At 36.3% G+C, this 23,581-nt stretch overlaps 1 protein-coding gene and 1 pseudogene across 1 annotated transcript; both read left to right on the top strand.

Moving 5' to 3' along the window:
• The first annotated feature begins 659 nt into the window (after positions 1 to 659).
• LOC125079828 (olfactory receptor 4P4-like) lies at positions 660 to 5,590 on the top strand (annotated as a pseudogene).
• A 6,569-nt stretch (positions 5,591 to 12,159) lies between these two features.
• Positions 12,160 to 13,095, top strand: LOC125078562 (olfactory receptor 4P4-like). Its single transcript, XM_047691450.1, has one exon. It carries the CDS (start codon positions 12,160 to 12,162, stop codon positions 13,093 to 13,095), a length of 936 nt encoding a protein of 311 aa, XP_047547406.1.
• Positions 13,096 to 23,581: the final 10,486 nt, after the last annotated feature.

Here is a 23,581-nt window from a genome sequence, read left to right as displayed (position 1 = left end):
TCTTTAACTTACTGGCTAATACCACTATAATCTGATTTGGAGAATCATCTGAAGTTATTTCTCAATAATTTCTCCTTAACAGATTCAAGTTCTTAAAATTCCACTATGAAAATGAATATTTTTGTTTTAAAATTCCATCTCTATTACAGTGTGATTATTCATTGTATGGGTGACCATGTTAACTCAGTAATAGAGTTGAAGAGGAAATTTAAATCGGAATTGATTGAGAAGTCAGGTATAAGGTCAGGGCTGAATCATGACCCCCACATCATGAAAATGCAGATGTAATGAGGCTATTTAGTCAGAATTGATCTGAAATTATAAAAGTATTGGGTGGATCACATTGTTAGGCAATCAGTGTTGTGTTTTGAGTAACATCTAAGACTCAACTGGGGATTGATCAAAGGCCTTCGTGTTGACTAAGGCAGAATTTGCTGGTAGATTTAATGGAAAGTTGTTATTTTGTGTTCTCCTAGAGTCTTCTTAGGGGTCATTTTAATTGAATATTTGGTTTTTATTCTCTGAGACACTTGGATGAGGCATAGTCAACCTAGTGAATTCCTTGAATAGGATATGATCATCACTCTACTCAAGAAACCCTTCTAAATATGGCTTCATGAATTCTGTATTTCAGGTGACTATTCTATCTACAGTGGACCATGGATCAAAGCAATAATGTCATTGTACTTATTCTCATGGGACTTTCCAAAAACAAGAACATTGAAATCCTGTGTTTTGTATTATTTTTATTTTGCTACATTGCTATTTGTGGGGGAAACTTGCTCATCATGATTTCTATCATGTGCAGTCAGCTAATTGAGCAACCCATGTATTTTTTCCTTAATTACCTCTCACTCTCCAACCTTTGCTCCACGTCTTCTGTGACACCCAAACTAATGACTGACTTACTGGCAGAAAGGAAGACTATTTCCTACAGTAACTGCATGACACAACTCTTTACCACACATTTATTTGGAGGTGTGGAAATCTTCATCCTCACAGAGATGGCCTATGACTGATATGTGGCCATCTGTAACCCACTACCCTACACTGTCATCATGAGCAGAGAGAGGTGTCATGCTATCATCACAGCCTGCTGTACTGGGGCCTTAATCCACTCTGCCAGTCAGTTCCTCCTCACCATCTTCCTACCCTGCTGTGGCCCCAATGAGATGGATCACTACTTCTGTGACGTGTATCCTTTACTGAAGCTGGCCTGCACGGACACATACAGAATTGGTCTCTTGGTCGTTGTGAATTCAGGACTGATAGCTCTGATGACTTTTGTGATTTTGATGGTGTCCTATTTTCTGATATTATACACCCTTAGGGCTTACCCTGCAGAGAGCCGCTCCAAAGCTCTTTCCACCTGCACTTCCCATGTCACAGTCGTGGTTCTGTTCTTTGTACCTGTGCTATTCATTTACATTCGGCCCACCACAACTTTCCCAGAAGACAAAGTGTTTCCTCTTTTCTACACCATCATTGCCCCCATGTTCAACCCTCTGATCTACACACAGAAACATGGAGATGAAGAACGCATTGAGGAAAGTTTGGTGCTGTCATGTGCTCTTGGAAGGAAAGTAGGTTTGCAAAAGCTTTTCTGATTTTCATGCTGTGGTTCCTTGAAACCTAAGACTGAATAAGATCTATTCTAATCATCCGGCCCCACTTCTTGGAGAAATTAGGGGGCAAGCAGGAAACATCATATCTGTTGTTTTATGCTTCAATCTGACACCTTATCAACAAACTGAGTGTAATTCTTATTCACATGCATCTTCACCTAAGATAGGTATTAAGAATTAGGCTTATAGGGGCGCCTGGGCAGCTCACTAGGTTGAGCATCTGACTCTTGATTTCAGCTCAGGTCATGACCTCAGGGTCCTGAGCTCAAGCCCCGTGGGGCTCTGCACTCAGCAGGACTCTGCCTGAGATTCTCTCTCTTCCTCTCTCATTGCCACTCCCCGCTGTGTTCTTACTTTCTCTCTCTCTCTTTCTGTCTCTAAAATAAATTTTAAAAAAGAATTGTGCTTATATGATATGGAATAACCAGATGATATCTTATGTACAAAAGATTATATCACCTATTGGCCATTGTATTGGGAAAAGAAAAAAAAAAGATAAAACAGAGCATGCATTTTTTCATACTTTAAAATACTAAAGAGTTAAAGAAAATAATACCTTCAATTTTCAACTGTTTACTCAACCATGAACACAGAAAGTTGCATGTAACATTTATATGCAGTTCATGCATCACCACAAAAGGAACAATAAAATCCTGTAATCAGCAACCAGATGAAGAGTTAGAAATTACCAGTACCTGAAGTCTTCCTTGTTTCTCTTTATAGTCACTAGCCTTCCCTCACTCTCTTCATCTCTAAATCAATTAGTTTGATATACTTCTGTACTTTGTGGAAAAATAATGTTATAGATCATACTCTTAGTGTCTCTTCATTATGTTTGTGAGATTCATTCCTCATGTTTTGTGTATTTTCTGAGTGTTTTCATAGTATTTTATTGTGTGAGTATGTATCGGCTAATTTATCCATCCTCTTGCTGCTAGACACTTGGGTCACTTCCTGTTTTGGCCATCATGAGCAGCACTGCTTTGAGCATTCTTGAACATTTCTTTTGGTTAATATAGATCTTCTATTCTTGCTTTAGCATGTTTTATATTGTAATTAAGACTGAAAATTCTAAGAGAGTGGTTATATACCTGTGTTAATGTTCTTTCCTAATACCTTACTGACATAAAATATATTAAATTAAAAAAAAGGATTATCAATAGAAAAACACTAGGGTGAGTGCAATAAATGGTTTAGAAATATGTGAAACTTCTGGCCTGTCTAGGATCCATGGTATGTAAGACGTTTATTAATGCAAACCAACCTGTCATAGATAAACCGTTCTTAGAAAGAAGAGAGTTCTTAAGAAGATAGTCCCTACAGAACAGCTCAGAAAAACTTCTCAGAACAGAGCATTAGGTTATGTTAGCAAGAAGAACACCTTGGTGATCACAATTGCGAAATTTTAATACATAGGATATTCACTGTACTCTATGAAGTTGTTTGTCCTAATAAGCAAAACAATGGAAATTCTTTATTTAGCTCTTAAAAAGAAAAAAAAAAAAACATTTTGGTAGGCTTCAAATAAGGGCAGTGGTTTTAGGTGAAGAAGGAATGCTGTATGTACAATGTCAGATTGCCACACATCCACACACATGCGCGGAAGTACACATTGTAGAAAATAAGATCTTCCTGAGGTTTCTATCTCTGCTGAAATCCGAATAAACAGACTTGAGTAGACAATGAAGAATGAGCGAGAAAATATTTTGTTTCTGTTCAAAGTGTATGATCAAATAGCAAAAATTACTGAGAAAAGAGGAATTTATGTTGAAAGCAGCCAAAGCAGAATATTTCATACAATGGCAGCTTTCAGCGTTGTCCTCAGACACAAACAGCATGATTATGTTTATTATATAAAAGTAAGAAATAATTTTAAAAGTACTTTATAGGGGTGCCTGGGTTGCTAAGATGGTTAAGCATCTACCTTCAGCTCAGGTCATGATCTCAGGTCCTGGGATGGAGCCCTGCATCAGTCTTCCTGCCCAGTGGGGAGCCAGCTTTTCCCTCTATCCCCCCAGTCCCTGCTTGCGTTTTCTCTCCCTATCTCTGTTTCTCAAATAAATAAATATAATTTTTTAAAAAATAAATAAAAGCAGGGTATCAGAACAGGAATCTGAAAGCTGTCCAAGGTGTTAAAAGACAAAATAATTTAAGAAACAAATATAGGATATTCTAATTAGAAATTTGATGGATAAAAAGGAGTAGCTATATTTTAAGAAAAATAGGATGAATGGAATCTTGATGTTAACAATTTAGCAGAACACTAAATTAGAAAGAAGAAGTGATAGAAAAAAGTAGATATATTAAGAGACTTTATGAATGAAGTGAGAGAAAACAACATGTATCTATCAGATTCCAGGATTTGGGTAATAGGAAAAAAAAAATTAAAAAATAAGTATTGGGAATTTTTGAAAAGTGATGAAAATAATCTTTACAAAATAATCACAAGAATGAAACATATTTGCTCCCTTTTTAAAGATTTTATTCATTTATTTGAGAGAGAGAGTGAGAGATAGCAAGAGTGGTAGCAAAGGAAGATGGACGAGAGGCAGACTATCTGCTGAGCAGGGAGATCCTGATGCAGGGTTTGATCCCAGGACCCTGGGACCAAGAAGACCTAAGCCGAAGGCAGATGTTTAACCAACTGAGCCATCCAGGCACCCACAAAAAGATTTGCTCTTAAGAAGAATCATAGAAAACACTACGTCCAGGCAATATTTAAATCATAATATGAGTAGAAAACAGAAGAAAATGGAATTGCCTCATGAAAACACTAAAAGGAAAATGTTACCCTTGACTTCTGAATTTTTCAAGAAGAGTAAAATGAGGATTTTTCAGTACAGTGGAACAACAATGAAAAATAATCAAGATCTGACTACAAATCTATGCTCAGTAAAAGAAGTTGTGCAGAATGTTTTTATTAAAAAGGGAGGAAGTCTGAGAAAGAAGATAGATTCCAGGAAGAACAGAGAAGGAGAGAAATAGTAGGCGTATTTGTAAGCCTAAAAATTGCATTAAATTAGGCCATCTTATCTAACATGTGAGATAAAGCCTAGAAAAACAAAAGAAAGATCCTGTCCACAACATCATGTGGGTTGTGGTTGGAAGAAAACGATCAGAAAAACGACGGTTTGTGCTCTTGCCTTCCCAAAGCACTTCCCACTTGCTGGGTGACTGACTGTTCTGGCCATGCCTACAACCTCAACTCTTCTAATCCCAACTTTGGGGAGGGCTCTTCTCTTCCAAGTTCACTCTTTAGGTATTCTTCAGTCCTAAGTTACTTCTAAAACTCTCATTGAACTATAATTGCTCTACAAAGAACTGCACATATTTAAAATGTACAATCTGATTAAGTTGGGATCTAAGTATAAACCTGTGACTCCATCACCAGAATCAAGACTGGGAGAGTATCCAGCCCTCTGAAAAGTTTTCCCTGATACCTGGTGATTTGCTTTGGGTCTTTGTAGATTAGTTTGTGTTCTCTAGATTTTTACATAAATTTATCATGCAGTATATAACCTATGTTCACTAGCTTCTTTCCATATGGTTATTTGGAGATTAATCCATATCATTGCACACATCAGATGTGCATTCCCTGTTCATTGCTACATGGATTCTACCCTGCAAATCCACAGTTCTGCCTTTGGGAATTTGGCTCATTTCCAGTTTGGGCTACTGCAAACAAACCTGCTTGCAGAGATTCATGCACAAGTTTCTGTGTGAACCGTATGCTTCACTTCTGTCAGGTAAATCCTTAGGTGTGGAATGGTTGGTCATATGCAGCTGTATATTTCACATGTGAAGAAACCACCAAACTGTCTTTTCAAAGTTATATCCCCACAGAAAGGTTATGAGTGTTCCCACTTCTCTTCCACTCTTCCTATACAAATTTTATTTTTAGCCATCCTATAAGGTGTGAACTGGCTTTTCATTGCAGTTTTAATTTGCATTTCATAAATAACTAGTGATATTGAGCAGATTTTCATACACTTACTTGACATGGTGAAGAGTGCAATGTCTTATGGAAAAATGTCTTTTCAATCTTTTGCCCATCTCAAAGATTTTCATCTAAGATGTTGAATTTTTATTTTTATTTTTATTTTTATGTTTTTAAAGATTTCACTTATTTACTTGACAGAGAGAGAGAGAGAGAGCACAAGCAGGCGGAGTGGCAGGGAGAGGGAGAGAGATAAGCAGGCTCTCTGCTGAGCAGGAAGCCTGATGAGGGGCTTGATCCCAGGACCCAGGGATCATGACTGGAGCCAAAGGCAGATGCTTAACCAACTGAGCCACCCAGGTGCCCCTAAATTGTTGAATTTTTAGACATAAAATTGCTTATACTGTTTTCTGATTAATCTTTCAGTGTTTGCAATATTTGTTGTGATGTCACTTCTCTCATTCTTGATATTGGTAATTTGTGTCTTCTTCCCTTTGTTCTCTATCACTCTGGCCAGAGGTTTATCAACATTATTGAATTTCTCAAACAGAATTTTTTGCTTTCAATTTTCCTTATTGTTTTTCTCTTTTATTTTTCATGGATTTTCACTTTGATCTTCATTACTTCCTTCTTTTCACTCTGGCTTAACTCGCTCTTCTTTTTCTAATGTCAACCTGGAGGATGAGGACATTAATCTGAAACCTTTATTCTTTTCCAGTCTAGATATTTAGTGCAATAAATTTCCCTCCATGTTCTGTATTACCAGGACCCCAAACTCTGACATATTTTGTTTTCATTTTCATTCATATAAAGCTATTTTCTAATTTCCCTTTTGATGACTTCTTGATCCAGGAAGTTACTTAGAAGTAAGTGTCTTATATAATTTTCAGATATTTGGAAATCTTCTAGATTTATTGTTAATATTTTTCATTTGATTCCACTGTGGTCAAAGAACATACTTACAAAGGTTAGAGTCCTTTCATTATTGAGACTTACTCGATGGACCAGAAAAAATGATGTATCCTAGTCAGTGCTCTGAGCTAACTTGACAAGAATATGTATTCTGCTAGAGTCAGATGAAGTATTTCATAGAGACAATCAAGTCCAGCCAGTTGATGGTTTTGCTTAAATCTACTAGTACCGGGGCACCTGGGTGGCTCAGTGGGTTTAACCTCTGCCTTCAGCTCAGATCATGATCTCAGAGTCCTGGGATCGAGCCCCACATCGGGTTCTCTGCTCAGTGGGGAGCCTCTTCCCCCTCTCTCTGCCTCCTTGTGATCTCTCTGTTAAATAAATAAATAAAATATTTAAAAATAAGTCTAATACTTTTCCTGATTTTCTGACTACTTGTTCTATTAATTATTAATAAATGTGTTCTGAAATATTCAACCATATTGTGAATTTGTCTATTTTTCCTTAAGATTCTATAAGTTGTTGTTTTATGAATTGATAGCCCTGTTATTAGGGTCATAAATATTTAGGTAGTTATGTCTCCTTGATTAGTTGGCCCCTTTATCATATGACATGATTTTTTTTTTATCTTTCATAATACTTTTTGATCTTAAATTTTCTCTGATAATTGAAAAGCCTTTCCATCTTTCTTTTTTTTTTTTTTTTTTTTTTATTTGACAGAGAGATCACAAGCAGGCAGAGAGAGAGGAGGAAGCAGGCTCCCCAAGAGAGCAGAGAGCCCGATGCGGGGCTCGATCCCAGGACTCCGAGATCATGACCTGAGCCGAAGGCAGCGGCTCAACCCACTGAGCCACCCAGGCGCCCCGCCTTTCCATCTTTCATTGGCATTAGCATTATTTATCTTTTCCATCCCTTTACCTCTAATCTATTATTTGTATCTTCATATGTAAAATATATAATTTTCTGATTCCAAAGTATAGTTGGGTTGTGTGGCTTATTTGTTTGTTTTTGCTTTGCTTTGTTTTGTTTGTATATCCTATTTGGCTTTTAACTTTACTACTTAGACCTTTTCCATGTAATGTGATTATTGATAAGTTGGAGTGTAAGTCTATCATATTGTAATATAATAAATTTCTATTAATTCTATTTGTTCTTTTTTTTTGCTTCTCTTCCCTTGAATCAATTGAGCATTCTTATGATACCACTTTATGTATAGTATAATAGCATTACAATAATATCCTTCCATTTCTCTACGCCCAACCTTAATGTAATGTTGCCATACCTTTTAGTTCTACAAAAGTTATTAAGACCAGATATATTGTTATTATTTTGGAAACCAGCTCTGTTATCTTGAGCAAGCTCTTTAATCTCTAGAAGATTCCTTTTTTTTTTCTCCCTTTGAGGAATAAGGGCGATAATTCCCATGAAAATTTTTTTAATAATTAAATCAGATAATGTACTTGAAATACTTAATACAGTAATTAACATATAAGAATTTAAAAATGCTTATAAATATTATGATTAGTTTACTATGTGAGTTGTTCTAGATGAGATGCTATAAAACACTGATTATCTGAAGTCATATGAGTATGCACACATATGGATTTTCTGCTCAAGAAAGGAGGCCACCTGCATTGGTCATATAGTGGTGAGCATAGCTACCTTCCAAGAAGGGAGGCCACCTGAATTTCAGTGCACATGATTCTGAGTCTGTGTAACTTGCAGCACTGCAACCACACAAAGGAAAGTGCCTGGTAGTAATGAGAATAGAGCTGTACCTATTTGGTTGGTTATCCTCTCCAATATTTTTCAACAAAAGCTGTGAGTCCTTTTCCAACCTACAAATAAGAGTAGGGATTTATTTTAATTTTTAATTTATTTTGCTATTTTTTTTTTCTTCTTAACAATCCAACACTTCATTGCAGCAGTGAGAGTTTACTATTGGGTGTGGGTACCCATCCAGGAAAAAAGTGGTGTGACAGTTCATTGACTTTTCATTGTTATTCATCTCGTGTTTCTTTTGTTAATGACTCTTGTTGGGACTCTGGGCATTTCTCTCTCTGATTCTCTTTTACCTTCTCCACTGTAGAAATAGAGATTTCTCTAAAACAAACCAATGCTCTTATAGGGTTACAAAATTTTCCCTCCTGCTTTTCAGAGGAAGAAATTAGCCAGAATAGGCAGAAGTTTTTTTAACTACTCTGGATCTGAATAACAATAGTGACCTCTAGAGACACAATGCCCAGAGCTTGGCTAATGCAAAAATGGAAATAAACTGAAAGCCTGAAAATTCCCAGGAGGCTAGGAAATATAAGCTTGGACAGTGTTCTTTACTGAGGATCTTTTAGAACTACTTCAGGGAACACAATGTCTGTAAATTTCAAAATAAAAAAGTTCTTATGATCTCTTCTCAGTTTGTATTTGGCCCTTGGAGAGCAAATGACTTGCAGGCATACACCTGAAAGACCTGAATTCTAGGGCATAGATATGTAGGATGCTTTAGCAGACAATCCAAAATGCTCTTGTTTACTTCTAAGTATGAACGGGGATCAGGGAATTATATCTGTATTTAAAATCTTAGATCGCTTTCTTGTGAAGTGGACACATATTTCTCTGTGAATCAGGATAGTTTGCAGTGATATTTATATTTTCACCCACTTTGCAAAAGGATAGGACTTTCCTTCCTACAAATTCAAGGAAAGTGATAATAATAGATATTTTTAGAGAATTTACTGAGATTTGTTTGAATCAGTGCTTTCCAGTCTCACATTTTCAGATGTAAATGCCAGTGAAGGGTTAGCAAACTATGTAACTAAAGGGGGCATATGTGTGATCAAGACATTTTCCTGACTAACTGAAAACCTGAAGACCATGCACGACTGATGCTCAGGTAATCACACTTATAACCTCCTGTTTTAGGCTCATTGGATCTAGTTGACACTTATTCTGTTATCTTAAGGATGATACTTTCTGGTTGGTGCATTAAAATTTAAGCAAGAGTATGAAAAAGCAATATTTAGTTTATATTGTATATTACAAACAGAATTTGTGTTTTGAAAAATACATGTAAAAATAATAAAATCTTTAGTGACTTTCCAGCCTCCCATCTTTGAAGAAAATCCCATCCTTGAAATTAGCATCTCTTCAATTTTTTTAGATTCACCTGAATCAGGTAAAGTAAGTTTGTAGTAAGGCACATGTTGAGTAGATTAATAGAAATATATGTATTTAGTATATTATTACCCGGGTTAAGCTATAGGAGAATGCAGTTTTACAAAGCTGGTGGTAACTCATAAGGAGAGTACAGGACTGTGAGGCAGTACTACAAAATTACAGACTGGCTTTTTAATTTAATTTTGGTAGCATGGAAAAAGACTATTTTCTTAACATTAAGTGTTAAGGGGCACCTGGGTGGCTCAGTGGGTTAAAACCTCCTCTTTTGGCCACAGGGACAGGACCCAAGGGCAGGAAGAGATGCTGCCCTGAGTTGTGAGGGATGGTGGGTTTTGTACCATGGGGTTGGGGGAAGGTAAGGGAAAGGGAGGTTTCAATAGAACTTTCATATGCTAAAGAGGATCCACAAGGTACCTGATACCTGAGGTCTTGCCATCAGCCAAGGTAGTCTTTCCCTTTTAGCAAGCCATTATCATTAACATAGGTTGGGACTTCCTTAAAGAATGTCACATTGTTCCCACCCAGGTGTGAGGGTGAGGGGGAGATTGCAAGGTGTCAGCCTTTTGCTTTGTCCTCAGCCAGCCTTCTGCTCCCTCATCAGTAGTATAAACAAAGCTTGAATAAAAGTGGTCTGTCCTCTACCTTATTTTTTCTTCCCCATCATTTCTAATTCTGTCTGCATTGCTTTAGTGGGGTTACAAATGATGGTCTTCATTTTTATGTTTAATGCTTTGAAGATTTTTTTTTTAAAGATTTTATTTATTTATTTGACAGAGAGAGATCACAAGCAGGCAGAGAGGCAGGCAGAGAGAGAGAGAGGAGGAAGCAGGCTCCCTGCTGAGCAGAGAGCCCGATGCAGGGCTCCATCCCAGGACCTTGAGATCATGACCTGAGCCGAAGGCAGCGGCTTAACCCACTGAGCCACCCAGGCGCCCCTGAAGATTTTTTTTTTAAATGTCCTGTATTTCCCCTGCTTAAATTTTATAGTGATCTTGGAGTCCGTCATCTCTCAAGAGATGAAAATTATGGTAATTCCTCCACTGCTATCTTCTCTGATGCATGCCCCTTTCCTGCGGGAAGCCACACTAAAAGAATAAGAATTAGGACATATAGCTTATAAATATTTCAGTTTATTGGCTCTTTAATATGGGATAGTCATTTAGATTCTCTTAATCTGTTCCTTCTACACTGAAAAGAATATGGTGGTAGTAGATGAGTATTTTAGTATTTAAATCATTCTCATAATTAGACTTACTATTTGATAAGTATTTTCAAATTTATCTCAGTTTCAGTTTTTATGCATAATTATTTAAAAGAATGCAGTATTATAGGTTCATAAATTAGTTATTATTTGCAACTGTAATGGTAACAATATACATGAAGATATAAGAAAAACATTAAATTATGGGAGAATTATAACTTGTATACAATTTTAAGGATAAAACTTGATGCTTTCATGTTAAAAAGGGAGACTAGTGGGCCTCCTGGGTGGCTCAGTCATGAAGTGCCTGTCTTAAACTCACTTCATGATGCCAGAGTCCTGGGATGGAGCCCCACATCAGGCTCCCTGCTTGGCGGAAAGTCTACTTCTACGTCTCCCCCTCCCTACTTGTGTTCCCTCTCACTGTGTCTCTGTCTAATAAATAAATAAAATCTTAAAAAAAAAAAAAAAGGAGGCTAGAATGTCTTCAATTTCCATTAGTGTCTTTTTCTTTATTTACATTATGAAGTTTAATGGCCATGGAGTTTACCTTTAAACATTCTTTTACACTAACACTTAAGTTAGAAATATACAAATTTTTCAAATTATTTTTCAAAATTTCATTGACAAAAGAAATCAACTTTTTGTTATATTTTCAAGTATTTTTGCCTTATAACATAGCTAGCAAGATATTTCTCAAGCTCAAGCTATTATATACACCCCACACCCACCCTTATAGTTCAAAGAATATTGTTTGGAATCCTAATCACCCAACTCACAATTTAAGCAGATGTGTTTTTGTGTCTCTTTTTTTAAATGCAATGCACTATCCTTGCTCCTCTGTCTCTAACCCATTTAGGAGGAAGTTCCATTATCATGTGGGGAAAAGGAACATTACCTAGAACAAAAAGCCTGCTGTGAATAAAGAACACAATGGAAAATGATAAGTAAAATAAATTTCCTGCATTAAATTAACGCCACTACTATCTAAAGGTTATAAATAACAATGGCACAATTTCATGTTAGAAAATAGTAATTTTTAAATCATTACATTTTCAAAATTGAATCAAAAGGATATTAGTATTTCAAAATAAGAGAATGTTTGAAAAAATTTAAAAAATCATTGCAAAATCAGTTTTGATTCCTAAAGGGAAAAAAATGTAATAATATTGATTTATAAATTAGCCATTGTGATTTATTGAATTAGGTTTATATTTTGTTAGCAGATCTTATATGATTGTGTTTACATTGTCAATGTTTTTTTTTTTTCTTTTTCAGATACTCAGTTATTTGTGCATAGCACAAAATTTATGGAAAGTCAGAGGAACATCTCAGAATTCATCCTTTTGGGACTTTCCTATAACCAGAACATACAAAAATTTTGCTTTGTTTTCTTCTTATTTTGTTATGTTTCCATCTTGGTGGGAAATCTCCTAATTCTTGTCTCTGTTCGATGCAGTGACCTTTTTTACCAACCGATGTACTATTTCCTCAGCCACTTATCCTTTATGGACATTAGCTACACCTCCTGTGTGATACCCAAACTGATTGGTGACCTGCTACTGGCTAGAAAAACCATCTCTTATGATAACTGCATGTTACAAGTCTTTGCCTTGCACTTCCTGGGAATGATTGAAATCCTCATCCTTACAATCATGGCCTTTGATCGCTATGCTGCCATCTGCAAACCTCTCCACTACCTGCTTATCATGAACAGGACAAGGTGCCATCTCCTAGTCTTGGCTGCTTGGGCTGGTGGGGCTCTCCATTCTTTTCCTCAATTATTGATGGCAATCCAATTGCCGTTTTGTGGTCCTAATGAAATCAATCACTACTTTTGTGATATCTTCCCTCTGCTGAAAGTTGCCTGCACTGATACCTATATCACTGGGATCCTTGTGGTTGCCAATTCAGGAATGGTCACTTTAGTAACCTTTGTTCTCTTGTTTGGGTCTTATGTTGTTATATTATTCAGTTTAGGAAATCGCTCAGCTGAGGGAAGACGCAAAGCTCTCTCTACCTGTGGGTCTCATATCACTGTGGTGATCCTATGTTTCGGACCTTTAATCTTTGTCTACCTTCGACCTCCTACCAGTTTCCCTGAGGACAAAATATTTGCTCTATTTTACACCATCATTGCTCCTATGTTCAATCCCCTAATCTACACTCTGAGAAATACAGAGATGAAAAAAGCCATGAGAAGGGTTTGGTGTCAAAGGATATTTTCAGAAGAAAAACACAATTGACTTGTCCTACTCAATAAATGCTGAAATCTTCATGCAAGAGCAAAAATGAACTTGAAGTCAGAGAGCTCTGATCATTCCGATCATTGAAACCAAACCTTTCACTTAATGAATGTTGGAGATGATAAGCTGAGGAATTATGAGTAAGGTGACAATTTTACTAGTGGAACTGGGATTGGGTAGGAACATAAATATATTAAAAATATTCTGGGCTAAAGGAATGATGGTGGCTATGTCACATACAGTAAGCATTTCTGAAGCTGTGAGGCTGCTTGTGAACTTTAATATTTATTTGCATATGAAATTTATACATGAAGATTTGACAACATTTTGGCATTCTGTAGACAGGTAGATTAAGAGTGGTTTTCAGAAATTAAGAAAATATATATTTTTTGTGATTAAGCTTTATTTTCTGTAGGAAATTCATCTAAATCTTATCTGAAATAAATTGTGTGATGAAAAAATCCATTTGATGATTTGATTCTAAACCAAAGAAAAAGAGGCGCTCATACTTGCCCTGTGGGAGCTGCTGTACCCCCTCCCACCCCATCTTCCTTAATGTGTCATAGATAGGTACAAAGGGACAGGGATAAATTTTCGTTTCTGTTGTCATGTTTATTACATCACAGATACTCACAATGTGGAAAGACAAGATGAGAAAAGTATAGAGCATATACCCTTCCAGTAGAGTAGGATTTGTTGAGTCACCTCAAAATGGTGCTTTTGGGAAAAACTGCACATGTCAGCTTGCCTTGACATGTAGACCTGAGAAATGCATTCCATTTCTATCCTGATGGACAAGGAATGGGGTCAAATGAACTTTTTCAAGATAGAAAATTTCCTTTAGCATTATTCTTGTATATATATATACATATATATATATGTATATGTATATATATATATATTTCATCTTAAAGTGAGAATGGAAGTAATAAAACACAGGTTTTTTGATGTTAAAAGATATACTACCATCATCCATGAATAGAACATATTGCCCATAGGTATTTTTGAGAAAAATTTCCCAGGAAAACTAGAAAACAATGTATGAAAATATTTTTTATCATCAGTAGAATGCAGATAATTAAGATCTTTATGAAAAAGAATTGACATTCATATGAAGATTGGTAATAGTGTAACACTATCAAGGGGAGTTATTTCTAAAACATGAAGAATATTTGCAAATGAAATGCAATCAAATTAAAAAAAAATTTCAACAGCAACATAAAATGAAGGGGAAAGTGGGGGCATTTGGGTGGCACAGTGGGTTAAGCATCCAACTCTTGATTTTGGCTCAGGTCGTCATCTCAGGAGCATGGAATCAACCCTGCTTTCAGGCTCCACACTCAGCTTGGAGTGCTTGAAATTCTCTCCTTTCCCTCTGTCCCTTCCACTTGTGCTCTCTTTCTCTCTACAATAAATCAATAAATCTTTAAAAAAAAAATGAAGAGGCAGGAAAGGGAGAGAAAATGCTAAGAATTTCAAATTATAGCACACTTATGTGCAAGAAGAATCATATAAATTACAATGTAGACAAATAATTAAGAAAAAAAATGAATATTGTGGTGGCTTAAACTACATCACTTGTATCTCATAGTAAAAGACAGTGTAGGAATATCTACAGGTTTTGAGAGAAAAAGAATGTGACTCATAAGTCTTATTCTTAGTCCTATTGTTTTTCATTAATGCAAAATAAAAAGATACTTTCATATCAGCCTAATATTTACTACCCACAAGTTCTCTTTGAGCAAATGTTTTACTTTATTAAAGTACTTCATAACATCATAAGTGATTAATCTGTATAAAAATCTTAAAGGAAAGTCAGAAGATAAATAATTGGTATATTTTGTCTTCATCCTCAAGGGCCACCTTAATAGCACTTAGGGAGAAGAATGAGCACCAAACCAGGAGTCCTACACTTTGATTTGCATGTCAGTCTACCATTTTTTAATGGTCTGATTCTTGGTCAAATCAGCAAACAACTAGCATCTTGTATTCTTCATTTATAAAATATATCTGATAAGTAAAGTTATTAGTGTCACTTAAATATGAAATGATAAATTGAAATGGCATTTGAGAAATTGATTAGTGTCTGGGACACATGGGATAGCTATTACTAAGACATTAATCATTTACAACAGAAGTCATATGACTATTTCCATATCCTTTTCTCAATGGTGCTGTCTTCATGATGTTCTCTTCTTGCCCATTTTCTAGAAGAAAGGAACCCACAGAGAAGATACTGTGCTATTTAGAGAAACATAATTTATAACAAATTCTCCCAAACTGCTAAAATCTAGGATTAAGTATACAAGATAGGCAACTAGCAAATGCACATTTAATTACTTTTGGAGTTGCCTAGATTCTATCCAAACTTAATGTATCCAAAACATATTGTGTGAATAAACCCAGCTAGACTTTTTACAATACATCACAGCAGCCTTTATCAAGAGCATAGTCTTCTTTCAACAACTTTCTTCCTGCTGTGCTTTATGAGTGAATATTAACTCATTCATCATTTCTAAGTCATAGCCCATTTATGGTACATTGACCTCTTAAGTGCTACCATAACTATTAAGACTTTTGTAATGACACCTCCACGTTGGAGGATGGTGAGTCTATGGGAGCAAATGCTCTTCCTTGGTGGGGAAGTAAAGCTAGAAAGATTCAGGGGTAGGGGTTGCAGAGCAGAGCCTGGAGATGATGGCATGGTTTGGAGGTGACTGGGAGCTCAATGGGCATCCATGGAAGTTCTGGGCTGAGAATAGGAATAATGGTGAAAACATGACCTAGACTGGGGAAGGTTTCTTCAATTAAAGTATTAGAATGCCTTAAATCAGGTTTCAGTGGGGTGACCTAGGTCAAAGGGTGGAAACTTCCAGTAAGGAGAAGAATCAGTTCTGAGGACGTAACCACAACATGGTGATGACAGTTAATAATTGTTTTGTCTACTTCAAAGCTGCTGAGAGTGGAACATTTTAAGCATTCTTGCCACCCACACAAACATTAGTGAACTACATAAAGTGATGGCAATAATGTATTCGTAATAATTCCACAATGTATATGCATATAAAATCATCACACTGTCTACCTCAGATATATACAATATATTTTTCAATGATTCCTCAATAAGGTTAAAAAAAGAAAAAAAGAAGATCTCCTTAGGAGAGTGGGAATAGAATGGACCAAAATGAAACACCTAGACTCGCTTTCAAGTTAATTCTTTGAAGGCAAAGAATTCACACTCTACCCTGGGTTGCTTCAGTGCCATGGATATGGTTTTAGGGTTGTCTCGGTATGTATTCTTCTCATATTTAACTTATGAAATAGAATACACAAAGACACTTAGAGAGAGAGAGAGATGAGGGCTGGAGTTGGGGTAGAGAACTGGGCAGGAAATACCCCTGTAATCTCCATATGAATCAAAAAGTAGAGCATGGCCACCGTCTCCACAGTCAACCATCCTGTTCTTACTGTTCCCCTTCCTAAGAACTAACTATTCTGTTGACATTGATCTGCAATCTCCTCCGTGCCCAGTGACCTTAGTCAAGTATTTATCTTAGCTGTTACAGAGTTTTGTTGTGGGTCCAATAAGAACAAAGTGAGTCTTTGTGAAGATTAAACAAGAGTACTTAGTGTATGACACCCAGCAAACCCTCATTTAAAGATTTTGCAAAGGAAACAAAAGCCAAAATAAACTTTTGGGACTTCATCAAAATCGAAAGCTTCTGCACAGCAAAGGAAACAGTCAACAAAATAAAGAGGCAACCCACGGAATGGAAGAAGATACTTGCAAATGACAGTACAGACAAAAGATTGATATCCAGGATCTATAAAGAACTCCTCAAACTCAACACACACAAAAGAGATAATCATATCAAAAAATGGGCAGGGGGGCACCTAGGTGGCTCAGTGCTTAAGTCTCTGCCTTCAGCTCAGGTCATGATCTCAGGGTCCTGGGATCGAGTCCCACATCGGGCTCTCTGCTCTGCAGGGAGCCTGCTTCCTCCTCTCTCTCTCTCTCTGCCTGCCTCTCTGCCCACTTGTGATCTCTCTCTGTCAGATGAATAAAATCTTTAAAAAAAAATGGGCAGAAGATATGAACAGACACTTCTCCAATGAAGACATATAAATGGCTATCAGACACATGAAAAAATGTTCATCATCACTAGCCATCAGATTCAAATTAAAACCACATTGAGATATCACCTTACACCAGTTAGAATGGCCAAAATTAGCAAGACAGGAAACAACATGTGTTGGAGGGGATGTGGAGAAAGGGGAACCCTCTTACACTGTTGGTGGGAATGCAAGTTGGTGCAGTCTCTTTGGAGAACAGTGTGGAGATTCCTCAAGAAATTAAAAATAGAACTTCCCTATGACCCTGCAATTGCACTACTGGGTATTTACCCCAAAGATACAGCTGTAGGGAAAAGAAGGGTCATCTGTACCCCAATGTTTATAGCAGCAATGGCCACGGTTGCCAAACTGTGGAAAGAACCAAGATGCCCTTCAACAGATGAATGGATAAGGAAGATGTGGTCCATATACACTATGGAGTATTATGCCTCCATCAGAAAGGATGAATACCCAACTTTTGTAGCAACATGGACGGGACTGGAAGAGATTATGCTGAGTGAAATAAGTCAAGCAGAGAGAGTCAATTATTATATGTTTCACTTATTTGTGGAAGATAACAAATAGCATGGAGGACATGGGGAGTTAGGAGAAGGGAGTTGGGGGAAATTGGAAGGGGAGGTGAACAATGAGAGACTATGGACTCTGAAAAACAATCTGAAGGGTTTGAAGAGGCAGGGGGGTGGGAGGTTGGGGGAACCAGGTGGTGGGTATTAGAGAGGGCACAGATTGCATGGAGCACTGGGTGTGGTACAAAAACAATGAATACTGTTATGTTGAAAATAAATTTAAAAAATGATTAAAAAAATAAAGATTTTCAAATGCAAATTTTGTTCAAATGCAAATTTTCTTTTTCAAATAACTTTTTAAAAATGTTCTAAATCAGGGACACTTCAGTGGTTTATTCCCTTAAGTGTCTTGATTTCTACTCAGCTCATGATCTCAGGGTCCTGGGATCAAGCCCTATGTCAGTGGGGAGCCTACTTGAGGTTTCTCTCCCTCTCCCTCTGCCCATTTCCCTGCTCATGCTCTTTAAACAAATAATAAATAAATAAATAAATAAAATAAATCTTTATTTTTCTCTAAACCAAAAATAATACAAAATAATACTAAGTTCTATTAGTTTATAATTTTCCCATAAATTTACCTATATACTTGGAAGTACTCTATAACTCATTGTCATTCTCCTAGAGACTATAATAAAGACAGTTTTTGAGGAGAGATTAGGAACATTAGTTACCATGAGGGCCAAGGATGTCTAAACTTCTGTCAGTTTATGGAGATCAGAGAAAGGATTAGGCCCTCAAGTTTGTTTTCATCACAGAATTCCTTAAGTGCAGGAGAATATGGTCCCTGGGGCCCAGGAGCAATTTCTAATGACAAATTCCTAAATGGCATGCAACATTAATTGTGGCTTGCACACTGTTTATAATCTGGATCCGATCCTAGCTGCACTTTGTCAACTTAGATCTAAAGAAAATCAACCTGGTGAACTTCTATTTGGGAAGGTAAATCCAAACTTCTTGGAAAGAATAGTGCTCTAGGATAAAAGAAATGTAATTTATAATGCACTCTCTATAAAGTATTAATTAATCATGTGAGCTTGGGCATCTCTGGGGTAATTTTAATGATGAAAATATAGATTGTGTTTTGTTCCCTTTGGATATAAAATTATTCCATTTGACTTCCAACTGTCGCTCTGAATATATGGCTCATTGTGGGAATGTTGGTTGAGTGATGTCAGTTGTCTCTAAAATAATACCAGCTTTCTTTCTGTGAATGGCTGATGAGTTGCACTGAGTGAAATGTGAATTCAAGAAGCTGACACGAAATGCTCTGGACAGTAGGTAAATGACCAGAATTTCAGTGAAGAAAGGGGGGACACTGGAAGGAAGAAGTAGGAATGGATCCACAAAAAGTGAAAGAACATGAAGTGAATTATTTCTCTTCCCTTCCCATTATCTGTTTGTGTGAGATCCGTTAAGTATATTTTTGCCTCCACTGTACAGCTAGCTGACTGACTTTCAGTTAAAGTTGAATACAGGCATCTTCTCTGAATTTTGTAGACTAACTTGTTTTGAGGTTGAGGCGGTGATAAATTCAATGTGCTACCCATTGAAAGTGCCAGGCAACATTCTAAGAGACAGGCAGACAGCAACAGGGAGTGATGCGTAGGAGGATAACAAATTTCAAATGAAAAAGAAACGCAAATGTGTGGGGGAGTGGGGAAGCTGAAAAAGCATTGATTAAGAAAAAGTGATTCACAGGTTGGTAGGAAAGTGATAAAGCCCAAACTGAAAGGACAAATAAACTCCCTGCATTAATCCCATCATGAGTATTGATAACTCCTTCCTCAAACAAACAAACAAAGAAGCTCCAAGAATTCAAGAATTAAGTTAACTTAAGACCCTACACAGCTCACCAAAAAAATCAGATGAAAAGATCTCAAAACTTGAGTCTCTATTTATCTTACCTCTGTTTATTTTGTTGCCTGCCCTTGTTTCTGGGAATAAGCCTTAGGACAATAATTTCAAGTATGGAGTATTTTATTTACAGATCATTTAAAATCATTGAAGCTATTTCTTTTAATTATTTACAAATATTTGCTGACTATTGGTTAAAAATCGGTAACCTGTATTTGACAAGCTACAGAACAAAGATAAAATAATTAGAAATATTTATCAAGTCCCTACAATGTACTGGGTGACTTCCACATTTTATCTCACAACAGTCTCAGGAGATAGATGTACCCACCAATGATGTAGTTATCCATTGCCAATATGATGATCTGAGAAAAAAAACAGTACATGCCAAAGATCGTACAGATCAGGGATGCCTGGTGAGAACTGAAAGCTAAATTTGTGTAGCAACATGGACGGGACTGGAAGAGATTATGCTGAGTGAAATAAGTCAAGCAGAGAGAGTCAGTTATCATATGGTTTCACTTATTTGTGGAGCATAACAAATAACATGGAGGACAAGGGGAGATGGAGAGGAGAAGGGAGTTGAGAGACTATGGACTTTGAAAACAATCTGAGGGTTTTCAAGGGGTGGGGGGTGGGAGGTTGGGGGAACCAGGTGGTGGGTATTAGAGAGGGCACGGATTGCATGGAGCATTGGGTGTGGTGCAAAAACAATGAATACTGTTACGCTGAAAAGAAATTAAAAAAAATTGTGCAAACACTCTTAGTATTTTAAGACGGAATATAAGACTTTCTTTCTGTCCTTTGGGAATTTAGGATCACAAAACTTAAGACTATATTAGGTTTAGTTTGACATAAATTAAATATGGAAATGTTGGGGTCAGTGAGGTACTCTTTTAAGTCATTAGAGTATCCAATACCTACTGAGTATACACTAAGTATCAGTAAGTATGGTAAGCACATAACGTTTTCCTAAGTATATTACTGAATGAGACATGTTGTTTCAGATTGTCAGACTCTACTAATTATGTCTATGGGTTTAGCCTAATTATTTTCTCTATGACTAGGTTTCATTTTTTTAAGTGAGCTTATTAGAAATACTTACGTCTCAGAATTATTGGGAGAATTTAAAAAATTTATGTTATGCATGTGGGATGCTCAAATTGCAAGCTTATATACAAATTATTAAACCTACTGATAGTTTAGTAAAGTAATGAAATGAGGCCATATGATCATTCATAGCAAACCCAAAGTTTATTATGTTTATTATGATCAAGGTTTTTCAAATCTTTGACAATAGCAGAAAGCCCAAAGTTTAAGCAAAATCTTAACTGAAACATATAAATTTTCAAGACTAGATTTACCCTTTTTAAGGAGGGGCCTCTAGAACAAGTGAACACAAGTTCCTACAGTGAGGGAAGAACTACAGCAGGGAGTAAATGATGACCTCTTTCTTCTAACCACTGCTCTTACAGGGACTATTTGTGGCTGGAGAAGCATATCCAAGGACATGACAACATTCAGTGCATTGTATTCTCTAAGAATAAATTGCATTCTGTAAAATAACAGAGATTTTTATTCTCTATTCTTACTCTTTGTAATTGGGCTATATATGCAGGAGAGAGGAACAGATTGAGATTGCAGTTTTGTTTGAATATTTTCTGCATTTTATAGACTAAGATAGTTTGTCATAATTTATTATCTCATTTTGTCATCTGCATATCAAGATTAGAATGGCTGAAATGGTTTAAGGATCACGATTTTGGAGGTTATCTGGTTTTGTATGAAATAATTAGGTAATTGGAGGAAAGGGGTCTTTAAAATTAAATTCTTCTGTTCCAGGTATGGACTCAGGCTCTAAATTCAGAAAACTCTGATTTTAAATTCTGTTTTGCTAAATACTAGTTAGATGATCTACGCGTACTTTATCAGGAAATTTTCAATATTTTCTTTCCTTTTTTTTTAATAGATTCTCTTTAAGTAATTTCTATACCCTAAATGGGGCTCAAACTTACAATATCACAATTAAGAGTTTCTCACTCCACTAAGCCAGCCAGGTGTCCCTGTATTTTCTACATATTTTTAATTAAAATCCCTTCTATTTGGAACTAGGAGATTAGGTTAGTGCCAATCTCAAAGTTACCTTCCTGCTCAAAATAATTTTATGGCATTAAAATTTTATTTTCTACAAGGAGTCATATTTACTAGACTTCATTATTGATAGCCCCACTGATTTGGTAATTCCAGCACTTATACTCTTATGGTTAATAAAGCAAGAGTCATTTCTTGATTTTTTTTTGAGTTTCTCAACCATTTTGTGGCAAAGTTTAGTCAGATTTTTTTATCTTACAAAGAAGATGATTTAAATTAAAAAAAAATTGGTATCCAAAGTCACACAGTGGTATAATTAGTAATGGAGGCTTGGTCCCAAATGTTTGTCTTCATATAAACATTTTCCTATACATTTTTCCTTTGAATTATGAAGGGTCAATATCCTTTAAGGGTTTGGCAAAAGACATGCTTTGGATGAATATCGAAAAGAAATTCATACTATAATTCAGACAGATGGGAAGAAATTGACTTGCGAATTATGCTACATTGAGTAGGAGAAAAACCACAAAGGTAAACTGCCTTCAGTTCTTCCTTTTGGTTTTATTTTTTTTGTGAAGATTTGATCTGACAGAGAGAAAGAGAGCACAAGTAGGCTGGAGCGAGAAGCAGGCTCCCCACTGAAAGAGAGTCCAACAGGGGATTAGATCCCAGGACCCTGAGACCATGACCTGAGCTGAAGGCAGAGGCTTAACCCACTGAGGCACCCAAGTGCCTCATCATTTTAGTTTTAACTCTCTCTTTATTCTGTGGTTCATTTAAGTATAGGATTTGTATTGATATCCTATATAAAAATAAATATTTGTTACAAAAGATCAGCATCTTACTGTCCTAAATCACTAAGTAAAGATGAACAAGCCATCAAAAAATTATTCAAACCAACTCAGAGGCCTCCTACAGAGACTTTTTATCTTCTACTTTGTAAATATGTTTGTATCATATAAATGTTTAGTTTCATTTTCTACCTCATCCTGAAACTATTTTGTTTGTATATAGTCCACTAGTGACCACTGTCAAGCTTAACATTTGCTTCTATATCATTTAACAGCAACTTTAATGACTTATACTTGCCTCTTTAACAAATGTGTGTTTGGAAGGACCCAGAAAAATGTCCTTTCTGAGGACTTTGTTGTATATTCCTTTAGAATTGAAAAACATTTGGCAACTAATAATAATTTTTAAACATTTTTTTAAATTTACTGATTGAATTGATTTATAAAACATAATGTCAGGATTGAACAAAATGTCCTGAAAAATTGACTTATGGAAATCTTCATGAGACTAATCAGAAAAAAATTATATCCTATCATATCATATCCACTAAATAGAACTTCATGATGTCAGTGTCATCATCTATATTCTCTAATGCACATGTCCAACACTGACTTGTGCAATATGTCTTTTCAGGAGACTGTTAAGCATTTTTACAGCACTGGATCATGGAAAATAAGAATAACGTCACTGTGTTTATTCTCTCGGGACTGTCTCAAAACAAGAACATTGAGGGGCGCCTGGGTGGCTCAGTGGGTTAAGCCGCTGCCTTCGGCTCAGGTCATGATCCCAGGTCCTGGGTTCGAGCCCCACGTCGGGCTTTCTGCTCAGCGGGGAGCCTGCTTCCTCCTCTCTCTCTGCCTGCCTCTCTGCCTACTTGTGATTTCTCTGTGTCAAATAGATGAATAAAAATCTTTAAAAACAAAACAAAACAAAACAAAAAAAAAAACAAGAACATTGAAATCCTCTGCTTTGTATTATTTTTATTTTGCTACATTGTTATTTGGGTGGGAAACTTACTCATAATAATTTCTATCATGTGCAGTCCACTA

This window comes from Lutra lutra, chromosome 10 (genome assembly GCF_902655055.1).
Source record: "Lutra lutra chromosome 10, mLutLut1.2, whole genome shotgun sequence".
Taxonomy (NCBI): Eukaryota; Metazoa; Chordata; class Mammalia; order Carnivora; family Mustelidae; genus Lutra; species Lutra lutra.
Note: the sequence above shows the minus strand (reverse complement) of the source record. Positions and strands in the feature narration are given on the sequence as shown.